The 13,497-nt window shown below is 35.5% G+C and overlaps 1 protein-coding gene across 1 annotated transcript in view; it reads right to left on the bottom strand.

Annotated features, from left to right (window-relative positions):
• The window catches only part of LOC113232469 (odorant receptor 85c-like), a 28,334-nt gene that overhangs the window by 6,275 nt on the left and 8,562 nt on the right, over nucleotides 1-13,497 (bottom strand). Inside the window, exons 5-6 of the mRNA XM_026467211.1 lie at nucleotides 8,541-8,693; nucleotides 5,756-5,935 (exon numbers count right to left, since the gene is read on the bottom strand). Of these exons, the coding sequence (XP_026322996.1) occupies nucleotides 5,756-5,935; nucleotides 8,541-8,693 (333 nt within the window). The remainder of the gene's footprint in view (nucleotides 1-5,755; nucleotides 5,936-8,540; nucleotides 8,694-13,497) is intronic.

Below are 13,497 nucleotides of genomic sequence, written 5' to 3'. Positions count from 1 at the left end.
TTTAAAAGCAAGGCGGACTATGGGTTTCCTATATAGAGTTGCAAAAACTTTCAAGCAAACGCGAAGTATGATTATTCTGTATGTGGTTCTTGTGAGAAGTATACTAGAGTACTGCAGCATAATATGGCCACCTATTTATAACAATCATATCAACAGGATAGAGACGATACAGAAACGCTTTGTATGTAGTCTTACTTCAAAATTGGGATTAAGAAAAAAAAAGTGACATATACAGATAGGCTTAACCAATTTAAACTAGATTCGCTTTGCGTGAGACGGTTAGTAACCTCCTGATTTTGCACAAAATAGTAAATTCCATATTAGATACTGATATCATAAGCCATGTTTCACTAAAGGTCACCAATGGATCTAATCATAGGCAACATTTGTTTTTGGTGCCTTTTGCAAAAAATAATGTGTCACATACTGCCCTCTTAAGTATACGTTTATGCAGGCAGTATTATGTAAATATCGTGATATATTCCACCAGAGCACCAACAAATTTGTACAAATTATAAAAAGCCCTGACTGTAAGGAGGCACGTAACACACATCACAGATTCTATTGACTTAGTTAGCCATATTCATTAAGTTGCAAAATGCTATTTGCATGTTGTGCGCGGTTGTTATTGGGCTACAAATTTGTTTGTTTCTGGTTAGTGTCATAGTTTTACTTGTATAATATAATTTGTATCTTGTAACTGTGCCAAAATAAGTAATTTTTTTTTTAAATACCCACATTTTCAAATTTGAGTTTTGAGCATTACCTTGTATGGGCGGGCCCCAGTGTGCGTAGCAAAGTAAGAATGGCGGAGAAAAAGAATTACAGAACGATTCAAAATATCATAAGTAAGTGGCCAGGTGCTAGCGAAGAGGGTGGGATGATGATGAAAGAGGTATCGTCACAAGTTTATTCAATCGTTTGTTGAGTTATTTGTAAACTCAACCTTACCTACCCGCTTTATTAATACTTATATAGTCTTATTACATTAATTATGAAACATTGGTTAAAATGAATTTCCCATTTATATGCTACACCCTCAATATTTTCCATAAATATTTTGTTGAACGTTTCGTAAGGATACAATAAGGAAAAAAACAAGGCTATCCGGCAGACAATGATCCTCCAGAGGGTTTTTATAGGACCAATTTGATGTCACAACCATAACTGTACCAGGTAGAGTGGTGCGTTTCACCGTAGTTATACTCCAATCAACCATTGATTTAACTTTTGACATATGCATGCCTCCGAAGTTCCGTAATTATTGACACACAATCATAGACAAAAAAATGTAATACTTCATGGACTTTTTAAATTTTTAATTTTAGTGAATCGTCGTGCTCTTTAGCCTCGATATTTATCGAGCCAACAGATTATGTAACAAACATTATTCAAGTTGATAAATTTTGGTACGTGTCTCTCTCTCTCTCTCTCATCTGAGCGTTGTCCCGGTTGCGTCCTCAGCAGTGTTGCTGCGGAGCCCGGTGTCCGCTTTCCTGCTTTTTCTCCTCCACTTTGCACGGTCTTCGGCATCCTTAGTGGTGAGACCATTGGCACGCATATCACCCTTGGCGACGTCAAGCCAGCACTTCTTGGGTCTGCCCCTTAAATTTGGGTACGTGTCTAATAAATTATAATGAAATGAAATAAATTATAAATAATTGTAACAAAATTCTTATTGTTCATTATAATGAATCGTCGGCTTCTTCTCCATATGAACGAGAATCATTTCAGTCATTTGAATCCTCATTTATATTATTTATTAATTCTTGAGTACACAAATTGTCAAGCGCAACATCACGATCCCAAACAGAAAATATCTTCTTTTTTGAACCCGCTCACATTCACGAACTTTTACTTTTTATCAAAAATAAGCATTTGACCTCCATCTCGCCTGATGGAAAGTGATGATGAGGTCGACGATTTAGCATGCACACCTAAATAATGCCTATTCACTCTCCCCTTGAAAAGGTTATAGCGTTCGGGAAACACGTCTGAAGACAGGGAATTCCACTCTCTAACCGCTCGCCATATAAATGTGGAATCGAAACGCTGCTTGCGAATCCTGAGAATATCCACCACATAGTGGTGGAACCCCACCCCACGTCTAGTCCCCCGACGATGGAAAGGGGAAGGCGGAATCAAATGATGCAATTCCATCTCACACTCTCCGTGATATATCCTGTAGAATGCCGATAAGCAGGCAACTTTACGGCGGTGCTCAAGGCTCTGCAGTTTCGCTTCAACTAATTCCGAGTCACCTATAAGCCTTTTAAAACGATTAAAACTTGTTCATAAATAAAATCGATTGTTATAAAAAAGTCGAATCGGAAACGCATTAGGACATCACTAATTGATTAGAATTATTATTAAACGGAGTATAGTCCAAACCTTAGAATAATAACGCATAGAAACCTAGCCCGCACACGCTAAGTGAGGTAAATTGAAGCGCGCCCAATTGGCCTACACGAGCGGGCGGGCCTTCAGTGCTCAAGGTCAACTTGCACCGCGAACAGATCAAGAATTTTAGCTAAAAATGACGAAATGTGCGGTAAATGAGTGTAAAAATACGTCAGAGAAACATAAAATAGATACTGACATCACATTCCACAAGGAAGTAACGCATTTCAACTTGTATTTTTATATAAATATTCACTAAAACCGAAAATTAACCTACTACTAAAACTAGCCTACATGAATTTGATTTTTGCCTCACTTGTGACAGTTCGTTTGATATGAAACTATCTTTCTATGCGTTATTATTCTAAGGTCCAAACTATCTACAATAATAAAACTATATGTGGGTATAAAATGTCTCGTTACATTATTTCAAAGAGCGACATTCACTAAAAAAAATTAATATGTGTTCACCATCTTCAATTCAGTGTTGCGAAATGAAATAGAAGTAAATTGTATTAACGTATTTGTACATAGAATAACTTTTTTTAATAATAATTATATTTATTCACCAAGTTATATCATGCAACATTTAGCACGTCTAGACAGTTTGTGGATCTTTTAAAACACTATAAATTTGCCTCTAAAAATATACAATATGTCAAATCTGTTTAATACAATGTAATTTTCTAATGTCAAAATATAGTGTATTTAAATAACAACGACTTGCTTCTCTTGATATAAATTCTTTGTCTGGTAACTTCGTTACTGATATATAATTTTAATTTTAGATCTCATCCCTGTTTTCGGGTTTTTGTCAATCTAATCTTGGGTATCGCTAGTTTTACAATTTTGATGAATTTTGGTATAGATATAGATGGGACCTAGGAGAAAGACATAGGCTACTTTTTGTCTAAGGGGGTCAAATAGGGGAATGAAAATTTGAAAGGAGAACCAAGAATTTCTCAAGCAAGGGATCTGAAAATTCATATTTATGCCTTTTGTAAGAAATAAACAATGTTTCAGCGTTTTTGACTAATTACCCCTCAAGGTAAAATGGGACGTAGGCTACTTGAAGTACTTATTCAACGTAGACGAAGTCGCGGGAACCAGCTTGTACCTTTATAAATTACAATTGCAATGTCACAAGATGTATTGTTTAAATCTCAACCCGTATTAGGCCAGCTACAACAAAATTGGCCCAATCAGTTTCTAAATGAGTTTTTGCCCAAAAGTGCGACGTTTATAAATTGATAGGGACCACAGACATTAAGGTAGAGAAATTCATCTTTATGATCTCATTTATTTCACCAACAAAGTCGATTTAAATTTAAAATCGGTATTTATTGACTCTTCTGTTTGTTACCGGTGCTCTAGAAAACACGATTACGTTATTTGTCTATAGAATGAAATCCCAAAATAGCGTCTAATCCATAGATTCCCAAAGTGGTCCCTACACAGTTTGGGTAACAGATCACAAACTCGAATTATTTTTATCCGAAATAACGTTTGTTCGAATTATAACGAAACCATTGCCTTTCAGGATATGTTGGATGTTTATCGCAAAGATACAATTAGGTTAGGTTAAGTTAGGTTTAAAAGAAAAAATATTTCCTCTCAAAATTACTTTCGAGGTTATAAAAATTCGAGAAAAACTTTATTTCTGGAAAATGACATTTCGGACTTCTGATAGATAACCCCCAGTGGGCGCCGGAGAGGTCTAGGGGGCATTTTAAAAAACCTGAATTATTTATATAAAACTACACTACAAATTTAATATATTTTTTTCCTTGTGAATTTTTGTGTTAAGTTAATATCAAAAACACGTGTTTTCAAATATTTTGTGTTGTGGTGGTGCGGTTGAAATTTTCTTATATACCCTAAGTGGCCGGTAAGCGAAAAAGTTTGAGAACCTATGCTCTAATCCATTGGCGTTTGTCGTTTTATTTAATAAATAAATTCTATTTCGTATTCACAAAGTTTATATCTAAAGGTAAGTTATGACAATTTCTTTACAAATCACAGTTGAGCTCGTTTAAATTTAATTTGTATAAAAATTGATTTCGAAGTTATCCCAACTTGTGCGAACTAAAAGTGAAATTCAAATAATCTTTATTTCATAAGTAAGCAGTGAAAGCTTGTGAAAGAGTTTGTCCAGGGAAGTACAACCTTACCTATTTCTATCAAGCGATAATGTGCGCTTTCCGGTTTTGAAGGGTAAGGGTGCTGGTTAAATTACTCGTACAGCCACATGAGACGTGTCAACTTATGTCTCAGGATGATGGGCGCTCTGAGTAGGACTGCAACTACTATTGCAACTGACAGGCGTGTCGCTTACCACCAGGCGCACGTTACGACCTGTTCGTCCCGTCACTTGATATCATCTCGGTTGGCAATTATAAATATTATATTAAGACTATAATGTAAATATTATGTATATGGCTGGTGCCATGAAGGTTATTAAGAAAAAACTATTCTAACTTGTCTGTTTTCCAATATATACCCCAAATAGATTTTTTCAATTTCGTCACAAATTATGTTGAAATGTTTGAAATTATGCAACCTCCCCCTCTCTCTTTTTTCAGTCATTATTTGTTTATTTATGAAAACACAGGTTGTATAGAAGTTGATATGTAATAAAATACGTATAATTATTAACACGGAACGAACCAGCGGATCTCACGTTTTTTTCCATGTTCTTGTTGTCGAAATTTTGTATTTTTTAACCGTAGCGCCATCTGTGAGAAATCTATGAAAGTATTTCGTCACCCAGTTAGGTAACTTTACAGTAATTAAACTTGTATTGAATTGATATTCTATTGATATATAGATATTCATAGGATATATGTATAGTTTCATTATATCTGGCCAAACATTGGGCATACACACACATTGAAGGTGTATTATACATTTATTCACATACACTTCAATAGATTATACTGAGTGTTAGATTTTAATTTTTTTAATAATGGCACATGGGCGCGCACATGGATTGAATAAGTCAGTCTGTAATTTAAACGCGTTGATAGTTATTTGTCTCAGTTTTATTGATAATAATTTGTAAAATGTAACTACATGTCAAAATAATAATAATAATTTGAAAAACGTCAAAATAAATACACAAATGTCAAAAATTAACCAAATTAAATACCAACACCTAAAAAACTATTTTATTAAATGAATTAATGAACTTTATAATTAATTTAAATTAATTAAATTGTTTTATTGCTTTTTATATAGCATAAGGTTTAATATATTAAACTTCCTTCGGTATATTATTGTACATTTTTGACACCATTACAAAAATAGCTTTTCTCTTTCTACGATATGTTTACATGGTATATGTAGGCATACTTACCATGCCAAGTCTGAAAGATCAATATAATCTCGTAATAAACTCTCTGAAATGGGTCGAAAGGGAACCAATAGAAGAAAGGGAGAATCAAAGGGACATCGTATCCCAAAGCTCTCTTGATGATCTCCACTATTGGTGGAGATAAAAAGATTACTAGGAGAGCGTTATTGCACCAGTAGTAACCTAGAAAAAAAATACATTCAGATGAAGTACAAAAGAAAAAAATGTATTTGTTAAGTTTTTTTTTATTGAATGTCACGATGTATTCAATTATTTTACACCACAATATTCAATTAGTTTTGTGAAATTTCTCCATTATTAATACAAAGATGGAATACTTAGAAAAAATTCCTTAGATCCGGCTGGATTCGAACCAACGTCTTCCAGCAAACCGTGACAGACGCTATGCCAAGTAAGCCACGGAACGAATTAGTGTAACTTACGAATTTTAGTGTATGAATAATTATAGAAAAAAATATATTAACGGAATCCAATAAAAAGCATATCAAGGAAATATATACAATGTGTTGATTTGCATTCTAGCTATATGTACAGAGGTCATTCTATATACGAAACACAACCCATATAACTAAAAAAATAAATCGAAAAAAATATTTCGTAAATTCCTATTTTTTATTTAATTGCGGTAAACAAATTTGATCTAAAGGTCATTGACTTGCAAGGCACTTGCAAACATTTTGAACAATGAAACTCATTTTAGATCTATTTGGTGGTGGGGTGCGGGTAGCAACGGCGGGGAGTGTTGTATCGAGCGCGCGATTGATAGATCAGTCGACCTTGTTTCCCGTACTGAGTCTCAGGGTCGTATTCTAGAACTCTACTCAATGCTCAAGTTAGGATTTGAGTATGGTTTAAAACACTTGATATCATACTCAAGTCCCTGTCATTAGGGTCGTATTTCCAGTGCTTGTGTTGCCATTGCAATAAGAGTCGTATTCTAGAACTCTACTCAATGCTCAAGTCAGGACTTCAGTATTGCAGTGAGCACTGAAAATCATACTCAAGTCCTTGCCATTAGGGTCGTATTTCCAGTGCTTGAAATCATACTCAAGTCTGCTCAAATGCTGACTTGAGCATTGAGTAGAGTTCTGGAATACGACCCTAAGTCACGCTGACTTCCCGCATACATTCTATTCTAGTCCGTCATGAAATTCCACGTGGTTTGGTATGTAAACAAGAGTTAGTAGTGCAAAAAAGAACCGCTACCAGTATCATCAGAATTCTTTTCACCTCTTTAGTGCCACCTCATTAAGATTATTTCTATTAAATTGAATAGGATTCAATTGAATTTGAATTGAATTAAATTGGTTTTGTTTTGGGCTTTACGAGTGGCGTCTCTGTCCTATAGGGTCCTGGTAGAATACCAGCGTCGCGGGCACCCGCGACATTTATGCTGAGTCAACGCCTTTTCACTGCCATGACATCCAAGGTAGATATTAGTAGAACATATTACTGCGTTACGTCTAAGTTAATGTCTGTATCATGTGTCTGTGTATGCATTTATCATCGCGGTGAATAAAGATTTTGTCTATCAAGTACTTGTTACAAATTATTGTTTCAAAAATTCGTGTTTATATAGGCGTTTACGTATATACATTAGCGATTTAAAAAATAAACATCAAACATCCTATATTTTGGAATGTTTAGAAAATAAACAACAACAAAGTCATAGGGGTTACTGAAACGTGAGACATCCTGCAACAAGATGGGTAACAACATGGTCAAAGTAGTTTCACCCGTATATGGGTGACTAGTACTGTCACTAGTTTTTAGCTATCACCTTTGAGGACATTACGATGCGGTGCTTCAATAACAAAAAACAGTATACGACGAGCTACGACTAAAAAGTCGTTGAAAGACCAAGTACAAAGACACGATGCAAGCACATACAAAAATTCGTGAGGTCCTTTGGTTTGGGAGAGTCTTTTCTGAGTGTTCGATCTTTGTATTAATAATAATAACAAACTAGTGGAGTAATTTCACAAAAAAAAAATTGAATATCAATTCAATAAAAATTTAATTAATACAGTGAATAGCGACATCTCTCGCCAGGACTGGTAGCTGTAAAGGTACTAACTGGGTGATAAATCTGTCATAGATTTCTCATAGATGGCGCTACGCCTAAAAAGTCGTTGAAAGACCAAGTACAAAGACACGATGCAAGCACATAGAAAAATTCGTGAGGTCCGTTGGTTCGTTCCGTGGCTTAGTTGGTATAGCGTCTGGCACGGTATGCAAGAAGACGTCGGTTCGAATCCGACCGGATCGAAGGAATTTTTTCTGAGTGTTTTTTCTGAGTGTTCGATCTTTGTATTAATAATTATAACAAACTAGTGGAGTAATATCACAAAAAAATAATTGAATATCAATTCAATAAAAATTTAATTAAAAAACAGCATGTCAGCGTCACGGACAAACCGTCACCTTTGAGGAGACGTGAGAGGTGTGACGTATAATTTGGACGGCCATGTCGTCGCTTTACTTTCTCAAACTCGTATCTTAAAGTACAAAGTTACTGAAATGCAAAACATGGATTGCATATGCACATTTTGCAGGCTGTTTTCACATCACAATTCCTTCATATTCACACACCGGCTTTTGTCTATTCTTAAAGTAATGCATCGAAATTAACACTCTTGATAAGAATTATAAAATAAATAGAAAGCTTTACCAGTTTACTCCTGAATAATCACTCTTTATAAGATACGAGTTTGAATAAGTAAGGCATCGTGTGTGTCTCGTCTGTGAATGTGATAAGTTTAATTACCTTGCACGACATATTTGAGCTGCTTCATAGCGTTGCGGATGACGTTATACTCTTCTTCGGTGACAACATCCTGCGGCCACATCTCTCTGAGCTCATTTACCAGGTTCTCATATACTGGACGGTAGTATACGATTTTGTAGGACTTCGCCATCGCTGAAAGATATCAAATATTTTCTACAATATACGGCGCGTAGTGAGCGTGCCCACATACAAGTTGCGTTGCAAATGTTTGTATGGAGTTACATTACTACTATGGTACTAATAAATATCTATAGAGTAAATATAGGTAAATACATCCAAACTAATAATTATAAATGTGGAAGTAACTGTTACATTTTGACGTCTAAACCAATAATGATGAATTTTGGTACAGAGATAGATGGGATAAACGGTGATAAGATTTATTTTTGTTACAATATAGGTGATATAGGAGATGAAACTTTCTTTGCAAGCACAATCAATAAAACAATGAAAATTAATACAGTACAGTACTTATTTTACGTAGACGAAGTTGCGGTCGCCAGCTAATAATATGTGTTGGCAAAAAATCAGTGCGGTTTTTGCCATTAGCTAACTTTAAACAAAAAAGAAGCACACAACTAATAATAATGATCATCAAAAGTGCTTTTGCCACACGAAACTCATAAAAATAATACGAACTACATGAAAGAAATTTTATATAATAATATGTGAAATTTCATAAAATGCTATTTAAGCATACAAAGTTACCGACTAATTTCGTTCGTAGAATCTTTAAATCTCTTTCCTAAAAAGTTTTCATTTTGCAGATGTGATGTTATTAAAGCAAGGGTGCATATAGTAGTGGTTAAGTTTGAAAATTTTTTTTATCCGTCGTTGGCAAATTCAAAATGAATAAATATAACGTTTATTTTCACCTCCTAGCTCGGAAAGGCTTTCTATCTCATTAGAAATCTGTGCGCAAAAGCGTTTTTTTGCACGCTGGCGTGGAAAGGGTTTTGAAATTCGAACTTGACGGTGGACTGTGTTACACCTAACACTTTCTTTAGATGAAAAAACAAAAAGTTAATGACACGTTCAGCTACGCGATTTGTTGTACATTACTTATTTATGTAATATAAATCCATTGGTATATTTTATTCTTATTATTGTTAACATTAAATTGACAATGATAACTCGTTGTGTTTATTAAATTATTTTAATTCGTGGAAGTACTAAAATAATTTCAATAATCAGTTAATAACACAAAATAAAAGTACAAGCAAGACTAGAAATTTAAGAGGTGCAAATTCAGAACGCGTAGGAAGATAAACTTTTTCTTGTAATTAAAAAAAAACGGATGTTTTAAAGTTCAACTGTTTTTCTTTCATCTATCATTTTCCTCGCTATAGTGAGGTGAAAAGTTGTGAGTTTTGCTCGGCTCTTGAAATACTCGCTACGATCAGGAATCTCAGTTTCCTTCGCTTGCTCAGGTTTCAATACAAGTACTCGCGCCAAACAACAACTTTGCAGCCTTGCACAACAAATAACTATTATTTATTCTGCACACCTTACACTTACAGTACTTATAATTAAACATGTAAGTCGTAGTCACACAAAGGTTGAGTCGATCACCGGCCAAAGGTAAGATGCGGCATTTGGACCACAGAGCTTTGGGCGGTGACCATCGCCAAATAGTAAACAGCGGATGTTAGAAATTCTGGTTCAGTGTTGCTGAACACGTCAATATCATTTGTCCTTCTTAAGGCTTCGAAGAAAGAACGGTGTCCGTCTTAGTGTCATTGTGCGGAATAGATTTTTGAAGATTTTTTTTTCACGTGACAAGGACGTGAAATTGGCGGTTAGAAAAAAGGAAATCGAGCAATATCAAATTATGGAGCTCGAAATGCTTTCCTATGTTAATACGTAAAGCCAGTAGTGTAGTTGCCAGCCTTGGGCGTACAAGTCAATCCATCGGCAGAATACTTAAAATCTTTTAGCGACGAAATATAAAACACTATAAAAGCTTTTATTTTATTAAATTGCATTAACTTTTTTCCTTATCTTCATTTCCAAGAATCAATTTACTTTAAGAATTTATTTTAGATGAAAGTGCTAGAAATCGAATGATTCGAGTTAAAAGTGACCCATCTGAGTTTTGTCGCCGTCTCTTTTATATACCAAATCAAATCACAGATAAGATATGAGACGAGCTTTCATTAAAGTCATGTATTTAAAAAAGATGGATTACTCAACATACGATATTTATCTCTTAAGCAATCTTCTATCAGTCAGGAAGCTATATTTTTGCAAATAGTTCTTACAATGCATAAAACATTACTATATGACACAAATATAGAAAATAAAAGAAGGAAGGATTATCACAATAACGATAAGTATAACGATGACATTAAATCAACATTTGCTGGTATGCAGTACAATAGACGCTCAGCCTATCTATATAATAAAATTAATAAAGAATTATGTATATTTAAAAAAACCTATTATGAATGCAAAAACAAAAAAAAGAAAAATAATTTAAAAAATATTTTTTCAGATCTTCAAATAGCTGAAGAGATCCTCGTGAAAGATTTCGCCCAGGGAAGTACGGCCACCTAACCTATTTCTGCCGCCAAGCAGTAATGCAACCATTACTGCGTTCCGGTTTTCAAGGATATGGGTGCTGGTTATATTACAAACACACAACACACTTGTCAACTTATGCTATCTTTGCGATTTAAAGCTCTGAGTGGCACTGCAACTGTAATGGACAGGCGTGTCATTTACCACCAGGCGCATGAAATGTTCGTCCAGTCATTTGGTATCATAAATAAAAAAGTCTGAACACTGAATATGGTACAAGTAAATAAGTTGTAATTAAATTTCTCACTCAAAACTCGCTTTCAGTAATTCTCTCCTCAGCTATACCTAGTTGGACCTACCACATAGGGGAACGTGGGGTATTGGGAGCCCGCGGGTGATGAGAGCGGTGTTAAACTGGACGTTCCCAATTCTTGTATTTGTACAAACGGCACTCCTATGTCTTCGTTAACGTTCGCCAAGGTTCGAGTCCTGTGGGCGGCCCCGTAGAACTCCGCGTTTAGTCGTATGAGATGGTTGTGTGTTTTTCGCTCCGCGCTTATAAAATTTGCCAGATTTCATCATCACAGGTAAGCATTAAAATACATAGATACTACATTGTACGAGGGCTATCCAGAAATTAGATTACGTTTTCGTCTGTGTCCGCTAGGGGCGGGACTAGCGCGGTCATCTCTGGGTCAGAGCGTTGCGCAGCTCAGTCGGCATCTAGCCGTGCTAGTGAGAGGTTCGTGCTGTGCTCCGTTAAGATACTGTGACGGTTTGAAATGTCTGCGTTAATTGAAAATCCCGCGAGCTGCGAGGTGCGTGCAGTAATAAGGTTTCTGACTGCAAAAAACTGTAAACCGATAGAAAAAGAGGCACTACAATAAACTCTCAAAGGTATTGCCAAACTCTCCAAAACTTCAGAAGAGCAATTCAAAACAAGCGCAGAGGAATGTTGAGCTCTAAGATCTTGTTGATTCACGACAACGCCCGGCCCCGCACGGCAAATGTCACTCGTGAAGTTCTTGAATATTTTAAGTGGGAGTTGTTTCCCCATCCGCCGTACAGTCCCGACCTAGCACCGAGCGACTTCCACCTATTCCCAGCAATGAAGAAGTGGCTGACCATGCAGCGTTTTGATGACGACGCACAGCTGCAAGAAGAGGTAACGAAGTGGTTGAAGGCGCAGGCGGCCGAATTTTTCGATACGATAAATGCCTTAATTTGAATGGTGACTATGTAGAAAAGTAGAATTTGAGTGTGGCTTTCATCTGTATATAATAAAATTTGTTTCCTATACTTTGTTTATTTTTTATTCCAAAACGTAATCTACTTTCTGGATAGCCCTCGTATTTACACTAGCTATGTCACCATATCTATCAAATTTTAGAAGGTATGCTTGAAATCAGAATAAAAATAGAAATGTTTTTACTGTTTTATTCCTTTTGCAATTCGATGTTACGCGGGTAATGAGAGCTATTTGGCTCTCCTTATCCCATTGCAATATTCACCGGATATTTCTTTAACACTTTCTTGTTTATTCTCATATTTTATTACTTTGAATTTTTTTTCAGACTGATTATATATAATGGCTCCCATTTGATATACGGGATTGTTACCGGCTCCCATTTCTCGAACTGGAGTAATGGAGCGAATGGCATGATTTAGTTTTTTCTTTTTAACCAAATATTATATTTTACTTTCACATTTTTTATGTGATTATACAGATATGTGAAGTGTACGTTCATAACTAATAAAAATTTAAATTGCATAAATTATGACTTTTATTATCAATTTTCCTTAGTAGGCTCCCATTCCCCCACGCTCCCCTACTCTAAGTTTCACTAGATTCATCAGTTCTTACAAGACATATAAAGACACGTGCTCGTAAACGTAATTGAGGATCTAGGTATTCACCTTTCCTAATGGGCTGCCACAAGGTGCGTTCCTAGGGCCCATATCATACGAGGATAAAGGTTAATTGCAAACTTCGCCTGATCATCGGTGATAGTGGATCATGAAGTACGTACATCAGAGTGGTGCTTTTGTAAAGCCTTACCACCAGACGCACGATTTGTTCTTACCATCACTTGGCATAATAAAAAAATCGCATAATTTGTTTTTTTCAAACAAACCAACGTTTCGAGTTTCTTAAAGGTTCTATAAAAAAAAATAAAATAAAAAATCATTTATTGTCTCCACAAACAGTGCTTGTAAAAATAAATATAGATGCTTTACATAATGTCAAAATATAATCTGGTTGTGGTGTGCTGGACTCCACCCCCGGCCAGACTTGATAGCTATGATTGAGCAATTGCAAGTGAAAACAAAATGAAAGCAAAATAAAAATAAAAGTTAAAATGTGAATGGTGCGCGCGCGTGCGTGCGTGTGTGTGTGTGTGTGTGTGTGTGTGTG

The sequence above is a fragment of the Hyposmocoma kahamanoa genome, unplaced genomic scaffold (assembly GCF_003589595.1).
Source record: "Hyposmocoma kahamanoa isolate Upper Pololo Valley unplaced genomic scaffold, ASM358959v1 76, whole genome shotgun sequence".
NCBI lineage: Eukaryota > Metazoa > Arthropoda > Insecta > Lepidoptera > Cosmopterigidae > Hyposmocoma > Hyposmocoma kahamanoa.
Note: the sequence above shows the minus strand (reverse complement) of the source record. Positions and strands in the feature narration are given on the sequence as shown.